At 38.8% G+C, this 15,865-nt stretch overlaps 1 protein-coding gene across 1 annotated transcript; it reads left to right on the top strand.

The window, feature by feature from the left end:
- Nucleotides 1–1,327: 1,327 nt before the first annotated feature.
- On the top strand, nt 1,328–11,548 carry FAM216B (family with sequence similarity 216 member B). The gene is made up of 3 exons (XM_007948174.1): nt 1,328–1,426; nt 8,099–8,219; nt 11,361–11,548. The coding sequence occupies exons 1-3, from the start codon at nt 1,328–1,330 to the stop codon at nt 11,546–11,548; spliced, it is 408 nt and encodes a 135-aa protein (XP_007946365.1).
- Nucleotides 11,549–15,865: the final 4,317 nt, after the last annotated feature.

Raw genomic sequence — 15,865 nt, 5'->3', positions numbered from 1 at the left:
ACTTATAGTTTACACTACTTACTGAGAAGGCAAAAGAGTGAGTAGAGGAAAAATATACTAGGGGTTTCCATTCTGTCCCTTGGCTGTCCTATTTCAATATGTCTTTTCTTCCTTAATTGTGAACTTTAATTTTTTATTATTTTATTCACCTCCGATTCTAAAACCTAAAGACCTAAATATTGATGGTGTGATTCCTTCATTTTATACCCTTGTCAAGTAAGTCATAAGCAACATGGCTAGGATTATTTTAAAGCACCCAAAAACCCAAAACCAAACCCACTCCCATCTAGTCGATTTTGACTCATAGCCACTCTCACTGGGTTTCCGAGGCAGTAAATCTTTACGGAAGTAGACTGCCCAGTCTTCCTTCCATGGTGTTGCTGATGGGTTTGAATCACCAACCTTCTGGTTAGCAGACAAATGCCTTAGGCACTGTGCCACCAGGGCTCCTTATTTTAAAGTACAGTGCTGTGAAATTACAAACTAAATGTGCAAGCAATAGAAAATGATGTGAAAAGTATATGATACTGCTTCTAAGAATCATATTTTGAAGATCACTTGATGACATGGGAAAAATACAACTCACTTTCCTGAAATCACACAATGTGCCCAGGAAAAAAAAATTAAACAAATGCCAACAGTAGTTATGAATAGGTATGTTGTTGTTGTTGTTGTGTGCCATCGAGTCGGACCCGACTCGTAGCGACCCCTCCTTGGGTTTCCGAGGCAGTATCACTATGGAAGTAGATTGCCCCGTCTTCCTTCCGAGGAGTGGCTGGTGGGTTTGAACCGCCAGCCTTCTGGTTAGCAGTCAAGTGCCTTAGCCACTATGCTACCAGAGCTCCCATGAATAGGTATAGTATATGTAATTTTATTTTCTTCAATTTCAAATTTTTCCAAATTTTCCAAAATGGCATATATTGCTTTTAAAATAAGAAAAGGCAGTATATGTCATTAAAACCACCAAGAAATAACTATTGTAGTCATGATATGGCTATAGCTCACCTGTTCTAAATAAAATGTCATGTTCAATGGCTCCTCATATAGAAGGTGATCTTGAAATTCTAGAGACCCTAGTGAAGCAGTAAGACAAAGGGCTTGTATTATTCCTTCCACAAATAAGGGATGGGATAAGGGAAAGTGCAGAACTAGACAGACAGTCTATTTAAGTCTAATTACTCTGCAGCAGGTAAGAAAACATTTTCATCCATTAAAATAATATTTACTTGTTTATTTACTTCCTCACTTAGGTACATCCCCAAAATTGGATGAACAAAATGAAATCTTATCCTATACTTTGTTTTTCCTTGGAGGTATAGGATAAAGAATGGGAGAAAACTGGAAAAGACAACAAAGGCTTCCGAATGCTCCACAAATTCCTTGCATTCGAGTACCTCCCTTTGCCTCAGACACATCATTAATGAAGGTGTAGTATATTTTGCCTAAGGCACTTGACTGCTAACCAGAAGGCTGGTGGTTCAAACCCACCAGCCACTCCTTGGAAAGACGATTGGGCAATCTATTTCCATAGTGATATTGCCTTGGAAACCCAAGGAAGGGTCACTCTGAGTTGGGTCTGACTCGACAGCACATAACAACAACAATAACAACAAAAGCATATTTATTATTCACAGATGGAAAGACTATGTCTTTCTCTCCTCCAATGTTTGCTAATCACCATCAGGCTGAGTATTTTGTCCAGTTCAGGCCCTTAATGTATGTTAAAGGCATGTTTGAGTGAATGAATGAAAATTTGGAGTGCTCTGCACCAAGAGAACAATGGTGGTTTAGTGGTAGAATTCTCAACCACCATGCAGAAGACCAAGGTTCAATTCCTGGGCAATGTACCTCATGCACAGCCCCACCCAGCTGTCAGTGGTGATTTGTGTGTTGTTGTGATGCTAAACAGAACTTGTAGACTAAGATGAATAAGGAAGAAAGGCCTAGTGATCTACTTCCAAAAATCAGCCAATGAGAACCCTATTGGTTACAATGGTTTAATCTGCAGAGGATCATGGGATGGCATAGAAATGGGCAATGGTTAATTCTGTTGTGTATGGAAACACCATGAGCCAGGGGCTGATGCAAAGACAGATAACACCACTAACTCCTACAACCATCCCATATCAGGAGCTCTGGTAGTTCGTTGTCTCTTTATTGCTGACACACTACTAGTGATGGGAAACTAAATGACCACACTATGGCTGCACTGTTGGAGGACTATGTGTTTTGAGTTTTAGCTCCTTTCAGTCAAATTTAGTTAAAGCCATTCCCATAAATAATGTTTGTAAAAATTTCAGGTCTCTTTTATAATCTAAAGGGAGGATGAGTGATAGGATAAGAATATTAGGAATATTACTCCTTACTTCTCATTTAGGAAGTTGAGAGTTTTACTAGGGAAAAGATGTTAGCATATTTTTCTTGTAAAATAAAACCATAACTTTTAATGCTTTATCTTGTATAATGCAAGCTCCCACTGCATTTTGTAGCTTTGTTCTTGAAGGTGGCTTGCAATTTTCATTTTCTATTGTTCTCAATCATTTGAAAAGGCTTAATTAGTTATTCAGAAATGGAATCCTTTCTCTTCTTCAAATATATTACCTTTTAAAATATCTTATTCAGAAACTGTAAAGTTGAAATAATATCTCAAATTGTGAGGTACTTACTTTTTCTATTTTCAGGCTGGATATATTTTTAATATAAAAATATGAGGTCTTTAGACCACACAAAAAATTCTGACACAGATTTCAACTGCACATAAAATTTCTAACAGGTCAGTCATCTTACCCTATGTTTTATATAAATTTTCTTAAATTTAGCTTTTTATTAGATGTCTTTACATGATTAACAACTATTTTAGAAAAATTCTATCATTGTTTTTGATATTTTGATGGAAGGTGAACTTATTTTATATAGATTTTCTAGAGTATTGTTGCCACTACCTCATTTTCCTCATTTGAAAAATAAGCACAATAATTGCCCATATCATAGGATTGTTGTGATTTAGGAAACTATGCATGCAAAATATTTAGCATCACATATACACAATACTTGAGATGTATTAGATATGATAATAATTGTATTCTAAACTCTTCTCCTTCCTGTCTAGCATTACTATTATTCCCAGCAGGGCCAACATAATGTTTCTCAAATGCAAGTCTTGTCAGTTTAAAACAGAATTTCTCAATCTTGACACTATTATTATTTTGGCCTAGATTATTCTTTGTTGCAAGGGATTAGGGGGCTCTCTTGTGTATTGTAGGATGTTTAGCAGCATTTCTGGCCTATACCAACTAGATGTTAGTTGTACCCCTCCCACTCAGTTGTAACAACCAAAATAATCTCCACACATTCCCAAATGTCCCTTGGGGCCAAAATCATTCCAATTGAAAACCACTGCCTTAAATAAAGATATTTAATGGCTTCTTGTATAAAAGGTGAACTTGAAATCTTAACATAACATAAAAGTTTGCCACAATCTTCCCCTACCTAACTCTACAGGCTTTTCCACTGAGACTGTATGCTCCAGTTAAGCTAAAAAACAAAAAAGAGAAAAAAAAGCCTATTTCCCAACATATTCAGATATGTTATACCCCGTAATAGAATTTATACCAGTTTCTCCCTCTGTCTATAATTAACACTCAAGACTCACTGCCATTGAGTCAGATCTCACCCATAGCGACCCTTCCCTGGGTTTCCAAGGCAGTATCACTATGGAAGGAGATTGCTCACTCTTCCTTCCAAGGAGTGGCTTGTGGGTTTGAACCACCAGTCTTCTGGTTAGCAGTCAAATGCCTTAGGCATTACGCCACCAGAGCTCCCATCTTAGGTATTAATGAGCTGAAATGGACTGGTTTTGGCCATTTTAAATCAGATAACCATATGATCTACTATGCCAGGAATGACAAATTGAAGAGGAATGGTGTGATGTTCATTGTCACAAAGAATGTTTCAAGATCTATCCTGAAGTACAATGCTGTCAGTGACAGAATAATATCCACACACTTACAAGGAAAGCCAGTTACTACTACTATTATTCAAATGTATACACCAACCACCAAAGCCAAAGATGAGGAAATTGAAGATTTTTACTAACATCTTTGGTCTGAAGTTGACCAAACATGCAATCAAGATGTGCTGATTATCACTGGTGACTGGAATGTAAAAGTTGGAAACAAAGAAGAATCACCAGGAGTTGGAAAATTTGGCTTTGGAGATAGAAATAATGCTGGAGATAGCATGATAGAATTTTGCAAGACCAATGACTTATTCATTGCAAATACCTTTTTTCAACAATACAAATGGCAGCTATACATGTGGACTTCACCAGATGGAGTACACAGCAATCAGATTGACTACATCTGTGACAACAGGTGATGGAGAAGCTCAATATCTTCAGCCAAAACAAGGCCAGGAGCCAAAACAAGGCCAGGAGCTGATTGTGGAACAGACCATCAACTGCTCATTTGCAAGTTCAAGTTGAAATTGAAGACAATTAAAACAAGTCTATGAGAGGCAAAATATGACCTTGATTATATCTTTCTGGCATTTAGAGACCATTTAAAGAATAGATACGATGCATTGAACACCAATGACCAAAAACCAAAGGAATTGTGGGATGACATCAAGAACATCATGAAGAAAGCAAAATGTCATTAAAAAGACAGGAAAGGAAGAAAAGACCAAAATAGATGTCAGAAGAGACCTGAAACTTGATCAAAATGGAGAGTAGCTAAAACAAAGGGAAGAAATTACAAGATAAAAGAGCAGCTCAAGAAGACAAAGTCAATTATTACAATGAAATGTGCAAAGACATGGAGTGGGAAAGCCAAAATAGAAGAACACACTTGGCATTTCTCAAACTGAAAGAACTGAAGAGGAAATTTAAACCTCAAGTTGCAATATTGAAAGATTCTATGGGCAATATATTGAGTGATACAGGAAACATCAAAACAAGATGGAAGAAATATACAGAATCACTGTACCAAAAAGTATTGGTTGATGTTCATCCATTTTAGGAGGTGGCATATGATGAAGGATATTGAAGGAAGAAGCCAAAGCTGCACTGAGGGAAGTGGTGAAAAACAAGGCTCCCTGAATTAATGGGATACCCATTGAGATGTTTCAACAAATGGATGCCATACTAGAGCCACTCACTCAGCTACAATAGGAGGTTTGGAAGACAGCTACCTGGCCAACTGACTAGAAAAGATCCATATTTTTACCCATTCCAAAGAAAGTTAATCCCACAGAATGTGGAAATTATCAAACAATATCATTAATATCACATGCAAGTAAGATCATGCTGAAGATAATTAAAAAACGGTTACAGCATTACATTTACAGAGAACTTCCAGAAATGCAAGCTGGATTCAGAAGAGGACATGGAACATGGGATATCATTGCTGATGTCAGATGGATCCTGGCTCAAAACAAAGAGTACCAGAAAGAGGTTTACTTGTGTTTTATTGATAATGCAAAAACATTCAATTGTGTGGATCATAACAAATTATGGGTAACATTGAGAAGAATGGGAATTCCAAACACTTAATTGTACTCATGAGGAACCTGTACATAGACCAGGAGTCTGTCATTTGAACAGAACAAGGGGACACTGCATGGTTTAAAATCAAGAAGGGAGTGCATCAGGATTGCATCCTTTCACCATACTTATTCAATCTGTATGCTGAACAAATAATCATAGAAACTCGACTATATGAAGAAGAATGTGGCATCAAGATTGGAGGAAGGCTCATTAACAACCTATGTTATGCAGACAATGCAACTTTGCTCACTGAAAGTGAGGATGACTTGAAACACTTACTGATAAAGATTGAAGACTGCAGTCTGCAGTATGAATTACACCTCAATATAAAGAAAACAAAAATCCTTACAAAGAGACCAATAAACAGCATCACGATAAGTGGAGAAGCATGAAGTTCTCAAAGGCTTCATATTACTTGGTTCTACAGTCAACAACAATGGAAGCAGCAGTCAGGACATCAGATATAGCATTGGGCAAATCTGCTTCAAGGGACCTCTGTCAAGTGCTGAAGAGCAAAAATGTTTCCTTGAAGACTAAGGTGCACTTGACACAAGCCATGGTATTTTCAGTTACTTCATATGCATGTGAGAGCTGTACAACGAAACGGGAAAACCAAAGAAGAGTCACTGCTTTTGAGCTGTGGTGTTGGCGAAGAATGCTGAAAGTACCATGGACTGCTAAAACAAATAACAGATCTGTCCTGGGACAAGTGCAGCTAGAATGCTCCTTGGAAGTGAGAATGGCCAAACTTCATCTCACCTACTTTGGTCATGTTGTAAGAAGGGATCATTCCTTGGAGAAGGATATCATGCTTGGCAAAGTGGAGGGACAAGGGAAAAGGGAAGGTCTTCAATGAGATGGATTGACACAGTGACTACAAGGACGGGTTCAGGTATAGCAAGGATCGTGGGGCTGGCACTGGACTGGGCAGTGTTTCATTCTGCTGTCCATGAGGTTGCTATGAGTCAGAGATGACTCAGTGGCACCTAACAACAACAACAACAAGTTCCCAGAGTTGCCAACACTTCAGGTTGAGGGACCATCCTTTTAGAACCAGTATTCTAGTCCCTGGGTAGTGTGAACGTTTAACACATTGGCTGCTAACTGAAAGATTGGAGGTTTGAGTCCATCCAAGAGGCTTCTGAGAAGAAAGATCTGACTATCTACTTCCAAAAAATCAGCCACTGAAAACACTGAGCTCAGTTCTACTCTGACACACATAGGGTCTCCATGAGTCAGAATCCACTCAACAGCAACTGGCTTTTAATCTAGTCCCTTTAGGGAGTTCTTTTCACCCTGTTAAGACTCAGATGTGGTGTCCAAGTCATTTAGAGAGCCTTCCTTGATGGCTACAGAGTTTGTTTTCCATCTGTTTTCACAGTGCCTTTGTACAGAAGATGTGGAACACATCATATTATCCATCTATTCATCTATCATGTCCCTGCTCACTGAGAAGTCTTAGGAGAAAGGATTTTTTTACCCAACTTTGTATTCAGAAGTCTGTCATGCTTCAGGCCTTGTGTAGATTCTCACAGTCTATCCTTCAACACAGATTATAATAGATCAATAAATTATAAGATCTTTGGAAATCTTGGATCTCCTTCAGCCCAATAACTTGAGCTACTTACCCTGAGTAAGTATTGAGTACTTACCTTGAGTAAGTAAGTAAGTAAGTATTGAGCTACTTACCTTGAGTAAGTAAGATTGAATGTTTTATTTACCTATTTTCACCATCATACAGTTCAGTAGAAGATTATTCAAGCAAACTAAGAGAGGAACATATACATATACATGCATGTATAGTTGTTAGTGCTAGTTGCTTTCCAGTTGGTTTTGACTCATGGTGATCCTGCATAACAAAAACAACTGCTGCCATGTCATACTCTATCTCTTCGATCACTGGTATGTTTGAATCCATTGTTAAAGCCACTATATATTTTGAGTAACTTCCAAAATAAGGAACTCCCAGCACTACATTGAATAATATTCTGTTGTGGTCTGTAGATTTTTACATTTGCTAATTTTCAGAAGTAGATCACCAAACCTTTCTTCCTAGTCTGCCTTAGTCTGGAAGCTCTGTCAAAACCTGTCTATCTTGGGTGACCCTGATAGCATTTGAAATAACAGTGGCATAGCTTCCAGCATCATAACAACATGTAAGCCACCACAGTACAACAAATTTACAGAATAAGTAGATCATACATGTCCAAATTGACTTGACAGCAACTAACAAAAAAATATATGGCACTCTTATAGCACAAATTAAGTGCTGTCTGGTAACTGAAAGATTACTGGCTAGAACATATACATTGTCTCTGTGGGAGAAAGACCTGGCTATCTGCTTTCTTAAAGATTACAGTGAAGAAAACTCTATGAGGCAATTCTATTCTGTAACATATGAGATTGCTATGAGTGAGAATTGACGCGTTGATACCTAACAATATATATACCAAGATAAGCATTATTTCTGTGGAAGTCAGTTTTGAACACTTCACACTTTTAATCTTATAGAACCTCCTAAACTCATCAAAATCATCTGTTCTGCTCTGGCAGGACCTGACCCGAGGGCAGCAGGGCTACTTCTATAGCATCATGAGGATTTACAGTTGTAGACCCCAGTGGGAGGCCCTGCAGGCTCGCTATGTTCATAGCCTTCAGCACCAGCAGCTGTTGGGTGAGTTTAACCACCTGATCTGAATCAGAATCATTGAGAAGGGATTCAAGTTCTGCAGTGTGAAGCCAAGTTCCCAGAGAAATAATTCAGATAGAATGGCCTCTCTCAAAGTGCTATTTTATCAACATGGTTGGCTGGCCAAGTTCAAAAATGATCATCCCTGACAATAGAAAGCAAGGATTTATGGGTAAATTAAGAGAGCTTAAAGAAATTGGAGTATGGATTGCAATAAAATGCTAATAACCCTCTGAGATTTATAGGAATTTGATGTTATGCAAATGGCTACTAATAAAAAGGCTGGAAGGCTGGAGGTTAGAGTCCACTCAGAAATGTCTTGGAAGGAAGGCTTGACAATCTACTTCCAAAAAAAGCAGCCACTGAAAACCCAATTGGAGCACAGTTTAACTCTGACATGCATGGGCTCACCATGAGTAAGGGTTGACTCCATGGTAACTGTCCCCTCACCCCTTTGGTTTTGATTTAGTAGAAATGGCCTTCAAAAAAAAAACAAAACTCACTGCCATTGAGTCAGACACTACTCATAGCAACCCCCCCCCCTTAGGTTTCCGAGGAGGTATCACTATGGAAGTAGATCACCCAATCTTCCTTCTGAGGAGTGGCTGGTGGGTTTGAACTGCCAGCCTTCTGGTTATCAGTCAAATGCCTTAGGATCTATGCTACCAGAGCTCCTAGAAATGGCCCTGGACTTAGGAAACTAGCCTGAACTCAGCCACAGCTTGCTGGTTATGTGAACTCAGAACCTCCATTGGCTCTCAATAATAGTTACCTGTATTCAGCATTTACCATGTGCCAAACATTGTGCTAGGCACTCCCCATGTTGTACCTCATTTTCTCCCTTCTTTAGAGCTGTAGGAGTCCCTGGGTGGTACAAGTGGCTAGGCACTCAACTGTTAACCCAAAGGTTGGTGGTTAGAGTCCACCCAAAGGTGCCTCAGAAGAAAGGCCTAATGATCTAATTCCAAAAATTCAGCCATTGAAAACCCTATGGAACACAGTTGACTCTGACACACAGGGGTTTGCCATGAGTCAGAATCAACTCGATGGCAACTGGTTTGAGTTTTCAGTTTTACAGCTGTGGAAAATTGAAGCACAGGCAGGTTATGTGACTTAATCAAGATTGTGCAGGCAGTAAATATCAGAGTTAGGACTTGAAGTCAGAGGTGTCACACTCCAAGGACCATACCTTTTTACCTATACACTCTGCTTTCTCTCCTCTTCTGTCAACCTTGTCAGATTTTATGAAGCACAAGTTAAATAAGACCTTCATAGACTAAATGCACCTACTTATGGAAAGGTGTAATTGTTGTTAAATCCCTTTTCCTTTACAGAATGGTTTTGGTCTCCAGCTCCCTTCTATTATGCTCTTCTCTGAACAGAGAAAGAGCTTATTTTTCAAACCATTTGTTTGTCATTAGCACATGCTACCTTGTGTTGTTGTCCCTGTATTTACACAAAGAAAAGACCATTTTAGCAAATAGTTTCATAAAAACTGAGGGCTTTGTATGCTTTGTATGTGTCAGGCACTGTTCTAAACACTCTGCATATATTACCTTATTTAAACCTCTAATACCTCTTCATGGTAGGTGCTTTTCTGATTCACATTTTACAGAAGAGAATGTTGGCATATGGATAAGTTAGCTAATTTGACCAGGGTCATGCAACCAGTAAATAGTGGAGTCAGGATTTGGTCTGATTCCATGACTATCTGAAACGTTGCAGAAATATCATCTAGTAGGTCTGTTTATAAATTTTCATGGAAGTCAATGAACCCCAGAACCAGAGACATTCAACATTTTACCAGTTGTCATGAAGTTGATTCTGACTCATGCCAAGCCCATGTGTATCAGAAAAGACATTTGCTCCAATCTTATGGATTTTCAATGAGTCATTTTTTGGAAGTAGATCAAGAGGACTTTCTTCCAAAGTACCTCTAGCTAGATTCACACTGTGAACCTTTCAGTTAGCAGCCAAGTACATTAACTGTTTGCACCTCCTATTCAACACTTGTTGTTGTTGTTGTGTGCCATAGAGTCAATTCCAACTCATGGTAGCATTGTAGGACAGAGTATTACTGCCCCATAGGTTTCCTAGGTGCTCTGGTAGCATAATACCTAAGACACTTGACTGCTAACCAGAAGGCTGACAGGTCAAACCCAGCAGTCACTTCTCAGAAGGAAGGTTGGGCAATCTACATCTCTAGCAATATCACCTCGGAAACCCAAGGAGGGGGTGCTATGAGTCGGGTCCAACTTGATGGCACATAACAACAACAACAACAACAACACAGAGTTTCTTAGGCTATAATCTCTACTGAAGCAAAGATTGTCAGATGTTTTCTACCACAGTGCCACTCAAACCAAAAAAACAGACTTATTGCCATCAAGTCAAATCTGACTCACAGCAACTTCCACTGGGTTTCTGAGGCTGGAAATCTTTATGGAAGTACATTACCCCATCTTTCTTCCATGGAGCTGCTAGTTGGTTTGAACCACTGACCTTCTGGTTAGCAGCCAAATGCCTTATCCACTATGCCACCAGAGTGCCACCAGAGGGTTCAAATTGAGAAAATTTCAATTCAGCATTTAGAGCTCATAAAAGTCACCAATATATCTTATTAAAATGTAGATTATCAGGCTTAACCTTCTGAGTTTCTGATTTAGGCTTTTGGAGTAGACTCAAAAATCTGCATTTTTAACAAAGCATTTTTCAATTGCACTTGACCTCAGCCAGGTGATTCTACAGTAGAGGATCTGCAGATTATACTTTGAGAAGTACTGAGGAAGATCTGATAAACATGTTTCTAGTTTGAAAAAAAAGGTTGATATTGAGATAAGCAATTCATACAAAGCTTCCTTAAGGCTCAAGTCCCTTCCCAAGGGATTTTTCATGTTAATCAATGATTATTTATTAACTTACTAAATGATAAATGTAAAAGAAGAAAAATCCAGTGCCTATCCTCAAGATTGTACAATCTAGGCAATCTAAGGGCAATGGTCATCCCTTTCCATGTCTGAGAAGTAAAAGAAATTATGTTCACATATGCTAATGTTTGCAGTTTTGTTTGCTTTCTTGTTTGGTAAAATTGTTGACTTTGAAGTTTCTCTCATTTCTTCTTCCTAGGCTATATTACTCAACAGGAAGTCTTGGCTTATGCTGCTGTGCTGAGAGATTCAACCAAGAGAGCTTCAGCCAAGGCAGTCCATCAAAGAGCCATCCAACCTCAGAAAGCTTCAGCCCTGGCAAGAAAATGGCCACCAGCACAACCCGTGTTTGTGCTTCAACCCAGGGCCCATAGCACAAGGCTCTGATCCCTCAGGAACCATGGTTTCTCAGGTTTCTGTGGTGTAAACCCACCAGTCTCTCCTTGCAAGGAAGGTTGGGCAATCTACTTCCTTAGTGATACCGCCTCGGAAACCCAAGGAGGGGTCGCTATGAGTCAAGTCTGACGCGACAGCACATAACAACAACAACAACACTGTTAGTTGATACAGAGTCAGCTCCAACTCCTGGTGGCTGCATGTGTAATGAAATGAAACTTTGCCCAATCCTGTGCCATCTTCCTGACCATTGGTAGGTTTGAGTCCATTGTTGTGGTCTTTGGTTCAATCCACCGTACTTAGGGTTTCCCTCACCCTTGCAGATCCCGTATTTTCCATCACATTATGTCCTTTTCTAGCCATCAGTCCCTCCTGTTGAAGCATCCAAAGTAAGTGAGCTGAGGTCTCACACAATATTCCATGATCCATAGGGTTTTCATTGCCTAATTTTTGGAAGTAAATTGCCAAGTCTTTTGTTCTAGTCTGTCTTAGTCTGGAAGCTCCACCAAAACATGTTTACCATGAGTTACCCTGCTGGCATTACAACTATCAGTGGCATAGCTTATAGCATCATAGCAACATGTAAGCTACCACAGTACAATAAACTGACAAGTAGTTGGTGGTCCAGCATACAGTGAGTGCTTAGTGCATATATGTTGAATGAAAATAAATACGAAAATCACGTCTAATACACACCTCAGACCTAGAAATAAGCTCTCTCCCATTCACATGAACTTTACCAGCAACAAGATGTGAAGGTTAAGGAGCAATGGAGCTGAGAGTAAGCATGTCTTCCCACAAATTGTCTGTGGCATAAAATTGCTTTGAAAGCTTCAAAGTAAAAGCTCCCTTTGAATAAGAACCTCCCAGAGAAATCCCAAGAACAATGAGAGGGGATAAGTGACCAGAGGGCACCAGGACCTCTATCACTGTGAACATTACCTTACAAGCCACACACTGCACTTGTTGAACTTTGAAAATACACAAACCAGCAGGGAGTTACACTGGCATACAGCCATAGCATCCCAGCAGTCATTGGATTGTGCATTTCTGTGCCCTCCTTCCTATCTTCTTCCCCATTAAGTAAGAGCATTCAATTTGCCCCAAAACTTCTGGTTCTTGCCTGACTTGATCACTTGTGTCACCATGAAACTTGGACTTGATTCTGCACAGGTGTAATTGACCTTGACAGGAATAAGAGAAATCACACACATACCCCTTCCCCTGACAGCTAAAGAAACACTCTCGGCAGGACAAAGAAATAGCCTCAAAGAATCAATCTCAAGTCTACCTTCCTGTAGCTTAAATGGTTTTAAACAAAGCACACAAGACTATATAAATAAGCAAAAATGAGATAATAGTGAGTCAAATCATCACACAAATGGTATAGTATTATATCAATTATATTTAATACTTATTTTCATACCAGTGATTTTTTGTGTGTTAAAAATTAGCAGTATTCACATAAAGTCAAAAAAAAAACCCTCTTCTTCATCTTTGTTTTTAAATGTTCCACCTCCTCCCTTGTTCAATTCAATCAATGACTTTGTGATTCCCATGAAAGGAGTTGGTGAAGATGGAATATAAATTTGCTGAGAAGGGATGGAATAACATTGATCTGAAGGAAGATGCTACAATATTGCAATGAAAAAAATCTTACCATTAATACTTTGATTTTCTTTCTGCAATCATTAACATAACAGATATGAAAATTATAATAATATTCTGAAAACCCCTGATACTAGTTCTAAGATCCAATCTGACGCTTGTAGGGAAGGACAAGGAGCATGGCTGGTCCACTAGTCTGATTTTACCTTAGAGTTTTTTTTTTTTTTTAATGGGACATATATATGTGCTGTGTAAGCCTTAGCTAGTGATGCAGAATATCAAGGAGGCCACTTATGATTCTGAGCTGCATCCTTGCATCAAAAATCTTAGAGGCACCTTGTTTCAGATGGGAACTTTTAAGGGCTGATTGGCAGATGAATGTCACAGTTTCATGAGAAGGACAAAAATATCTAGGTTGGTGCAAAAGTTCCCACTTGCTGACTCAGTTCTTTCTTCTGAGAATATAATGACCCCTCTCTTCAGCTCCAAATCCAAAGCTTATAAGGAATGTTATTGGCTGTGGTGCCATAACAAAGCACTCAATGAAACATAAGAGGAAGAGGGAAAGATGGCCCATTCAGGAACAAAAGAAGGCAACAGACGCCAACCTTGAGGAAGATCTTAAGTTGTGCCTACTAGTTACAAATTTTAAAATAACTGTTTTAGACATGATCAAAGAACTAAAGGAAAATATGGACAGAAAATTAAGAGAAATCAAGAAAATAATGTAGGAAAAAATTAAGAAAATTAAGCATAGAGATAGAAATTCTAAAAAGAAACAAAACACACGTTCTAGAGCTTAGAGGTACAATAATTGTAGTGACTTGGATGGACACTACAAAAGATGATCAAAGGTGAACAAAGGACAACCTGCAACTTTTAGGACAGTTTACTACTTTGGAGATGACTTGAAGCACTTATTGATGAAGCTTAAAGACTACATTCTGCAGTATGGATTACACCTCAACATAAAAAAAGTAAAATCCTCACAACTGGACCAATAAACAGGACTAGAATAAATGGAGAAAAGATTGAAGTTGTGAAAGATTTAGTATTATTTGGTTCCACAATCAACACCAACAGAAGCAGCAGTCAAGAAATCAGACGATGTATTTATTGCAGTGGGCAAATTTGCTGCAAAAGACTTCTTTAAAGTGCTGAAGAGCAAAGATGTCTCTTTGAAAACTAAGGTGCACCTAATCCAAGCCCTGGTGTTTTCAATAGCCTCATTTGCATGTGAAAGCTGGACAATGAATAAGGAAGACAGGAGAAGAGTTGATGCTTTTGAGTTGTGGTGTTGGCAAAGAATACTGAAAGTACTATGGACTGCCAGAAGAACAAGCAAATTTGTCCTGGGAGAAGTGCAGCTGGAATTCTCCTTGGAAGTGAGAATATCCAGACTTCATCTCATCTACTTTGGTCATGTTGTCAGAATGTTGTCAGAAGGGACCATTCCCTGGAGAAGGATATCTATCATGCATGGTAAAGTAGAGGGTCAGCAAAAAAGGGGAAGGCCCTAGATGAGATGAATTTATACAGTGGCTGCAAGGATGGGCTCAGGTATAGCAAGGATTGTGAGGCTGGCACAGGAATGGACAGTGTTTCGTTCTGTTGCACACAGGGTTGCTGTGAGTTGGAGCTGACTCAGTGGCACCTAGCAACAACACTACTTTGACCTGTTGAGATCGTATTGCCCTCACAATGTCAATACACATCATCAGAACTTAAACTCAAAAGGAGCAACCATTTATACTGAAATTCCTTTACCCAGAAGAGCACTTGGTCCATGATAGGCAATTAATAATATTTGATGAAAAATAGTGGAGTTTTTAAAGATTCTCCAGGTCAGACTGGTCTACGATTTTGTGCTATTCTGGAGCCCCTAAGGCAAGAGGTGAGAGCTACCCATCTCAGGTGCAGAAAATGTTGTTGTTAGGTGCTGTTGATTTGATTTTGACTCCTAAAGACCCCATGTGACATACTTGCCTCACAGAGTTTTCTAGGCTGTAATCTTTAAGGGAGTAGACTGCCAATTCTTTCTCCTGTGAAGCTACTGGGTGGGTTTGAACTGCCAACCTTTTGTTTAGAAGCTGAATGCTTAACTGTTTGGACCACCACTTTGCCTATAAACATTGTTGTTTTTGTTGCTGTGTGCCTCAAGTCAGCCCAACTCATAGCGACCCCTCCTTGGGCTGCTGAGGCAGTATCACTACGGAAGTAGATTGCCCAACCTTCCTTCCAAGGAGTTAGGAAATATATATAAAGAATTTTAAAATAATAATAAAGCTAACAAAATTTGATCTGCTTTTTATCATCACTATGAGACGACAATTCTAAACAATGCCTGATGTAAGTTATAAACAATTGTTGAGGTTACTGTTGAGTTTTAATAACATATTTAAGCTTCAAATTAACACATTTTTATAGAACTGGGTCCCAAGATACAAAGACTGAATTCATATGTCTAATTACTATAATACTACATATTTGTACACTTAAATGGTGAACTTGAAATGAACAATGATTGTAACATCATTGTAAAGATGAAGAAACAGAACTCAAATTACTTTAATCCTACTATTTATTTGACCACTAGAGATTTTCTTTTTTTTAAAAAAAAAATTATTGAGCTATAACTTACATCTAATAAAATTCACTTATTCAAAGTGCAATATGTAGGACATTTCCTTTACCTCAAAA

Source organism: Orycteropus afer, unplaced genomic scaffold, assembly GCF_000298275.1.
Source record: "Orycteropus afer afer isolate SDZICR_OR568_19922 unplaced genomic scaffold, OryAfe1.0 scaffold00207, whole genome shotgun sequence".
Classification (NCBI taxonomy): Eukaryota; Metazoa; Chordata; class Mammalia; order Tubulidentata; family Orycteropodidae; genus Orycteropus; species Orycteropus afer.
Note: the sequence above shows the minus strand (reverse complement) of the source record. Positions and strands in the feature narration are given on the sequence as shown.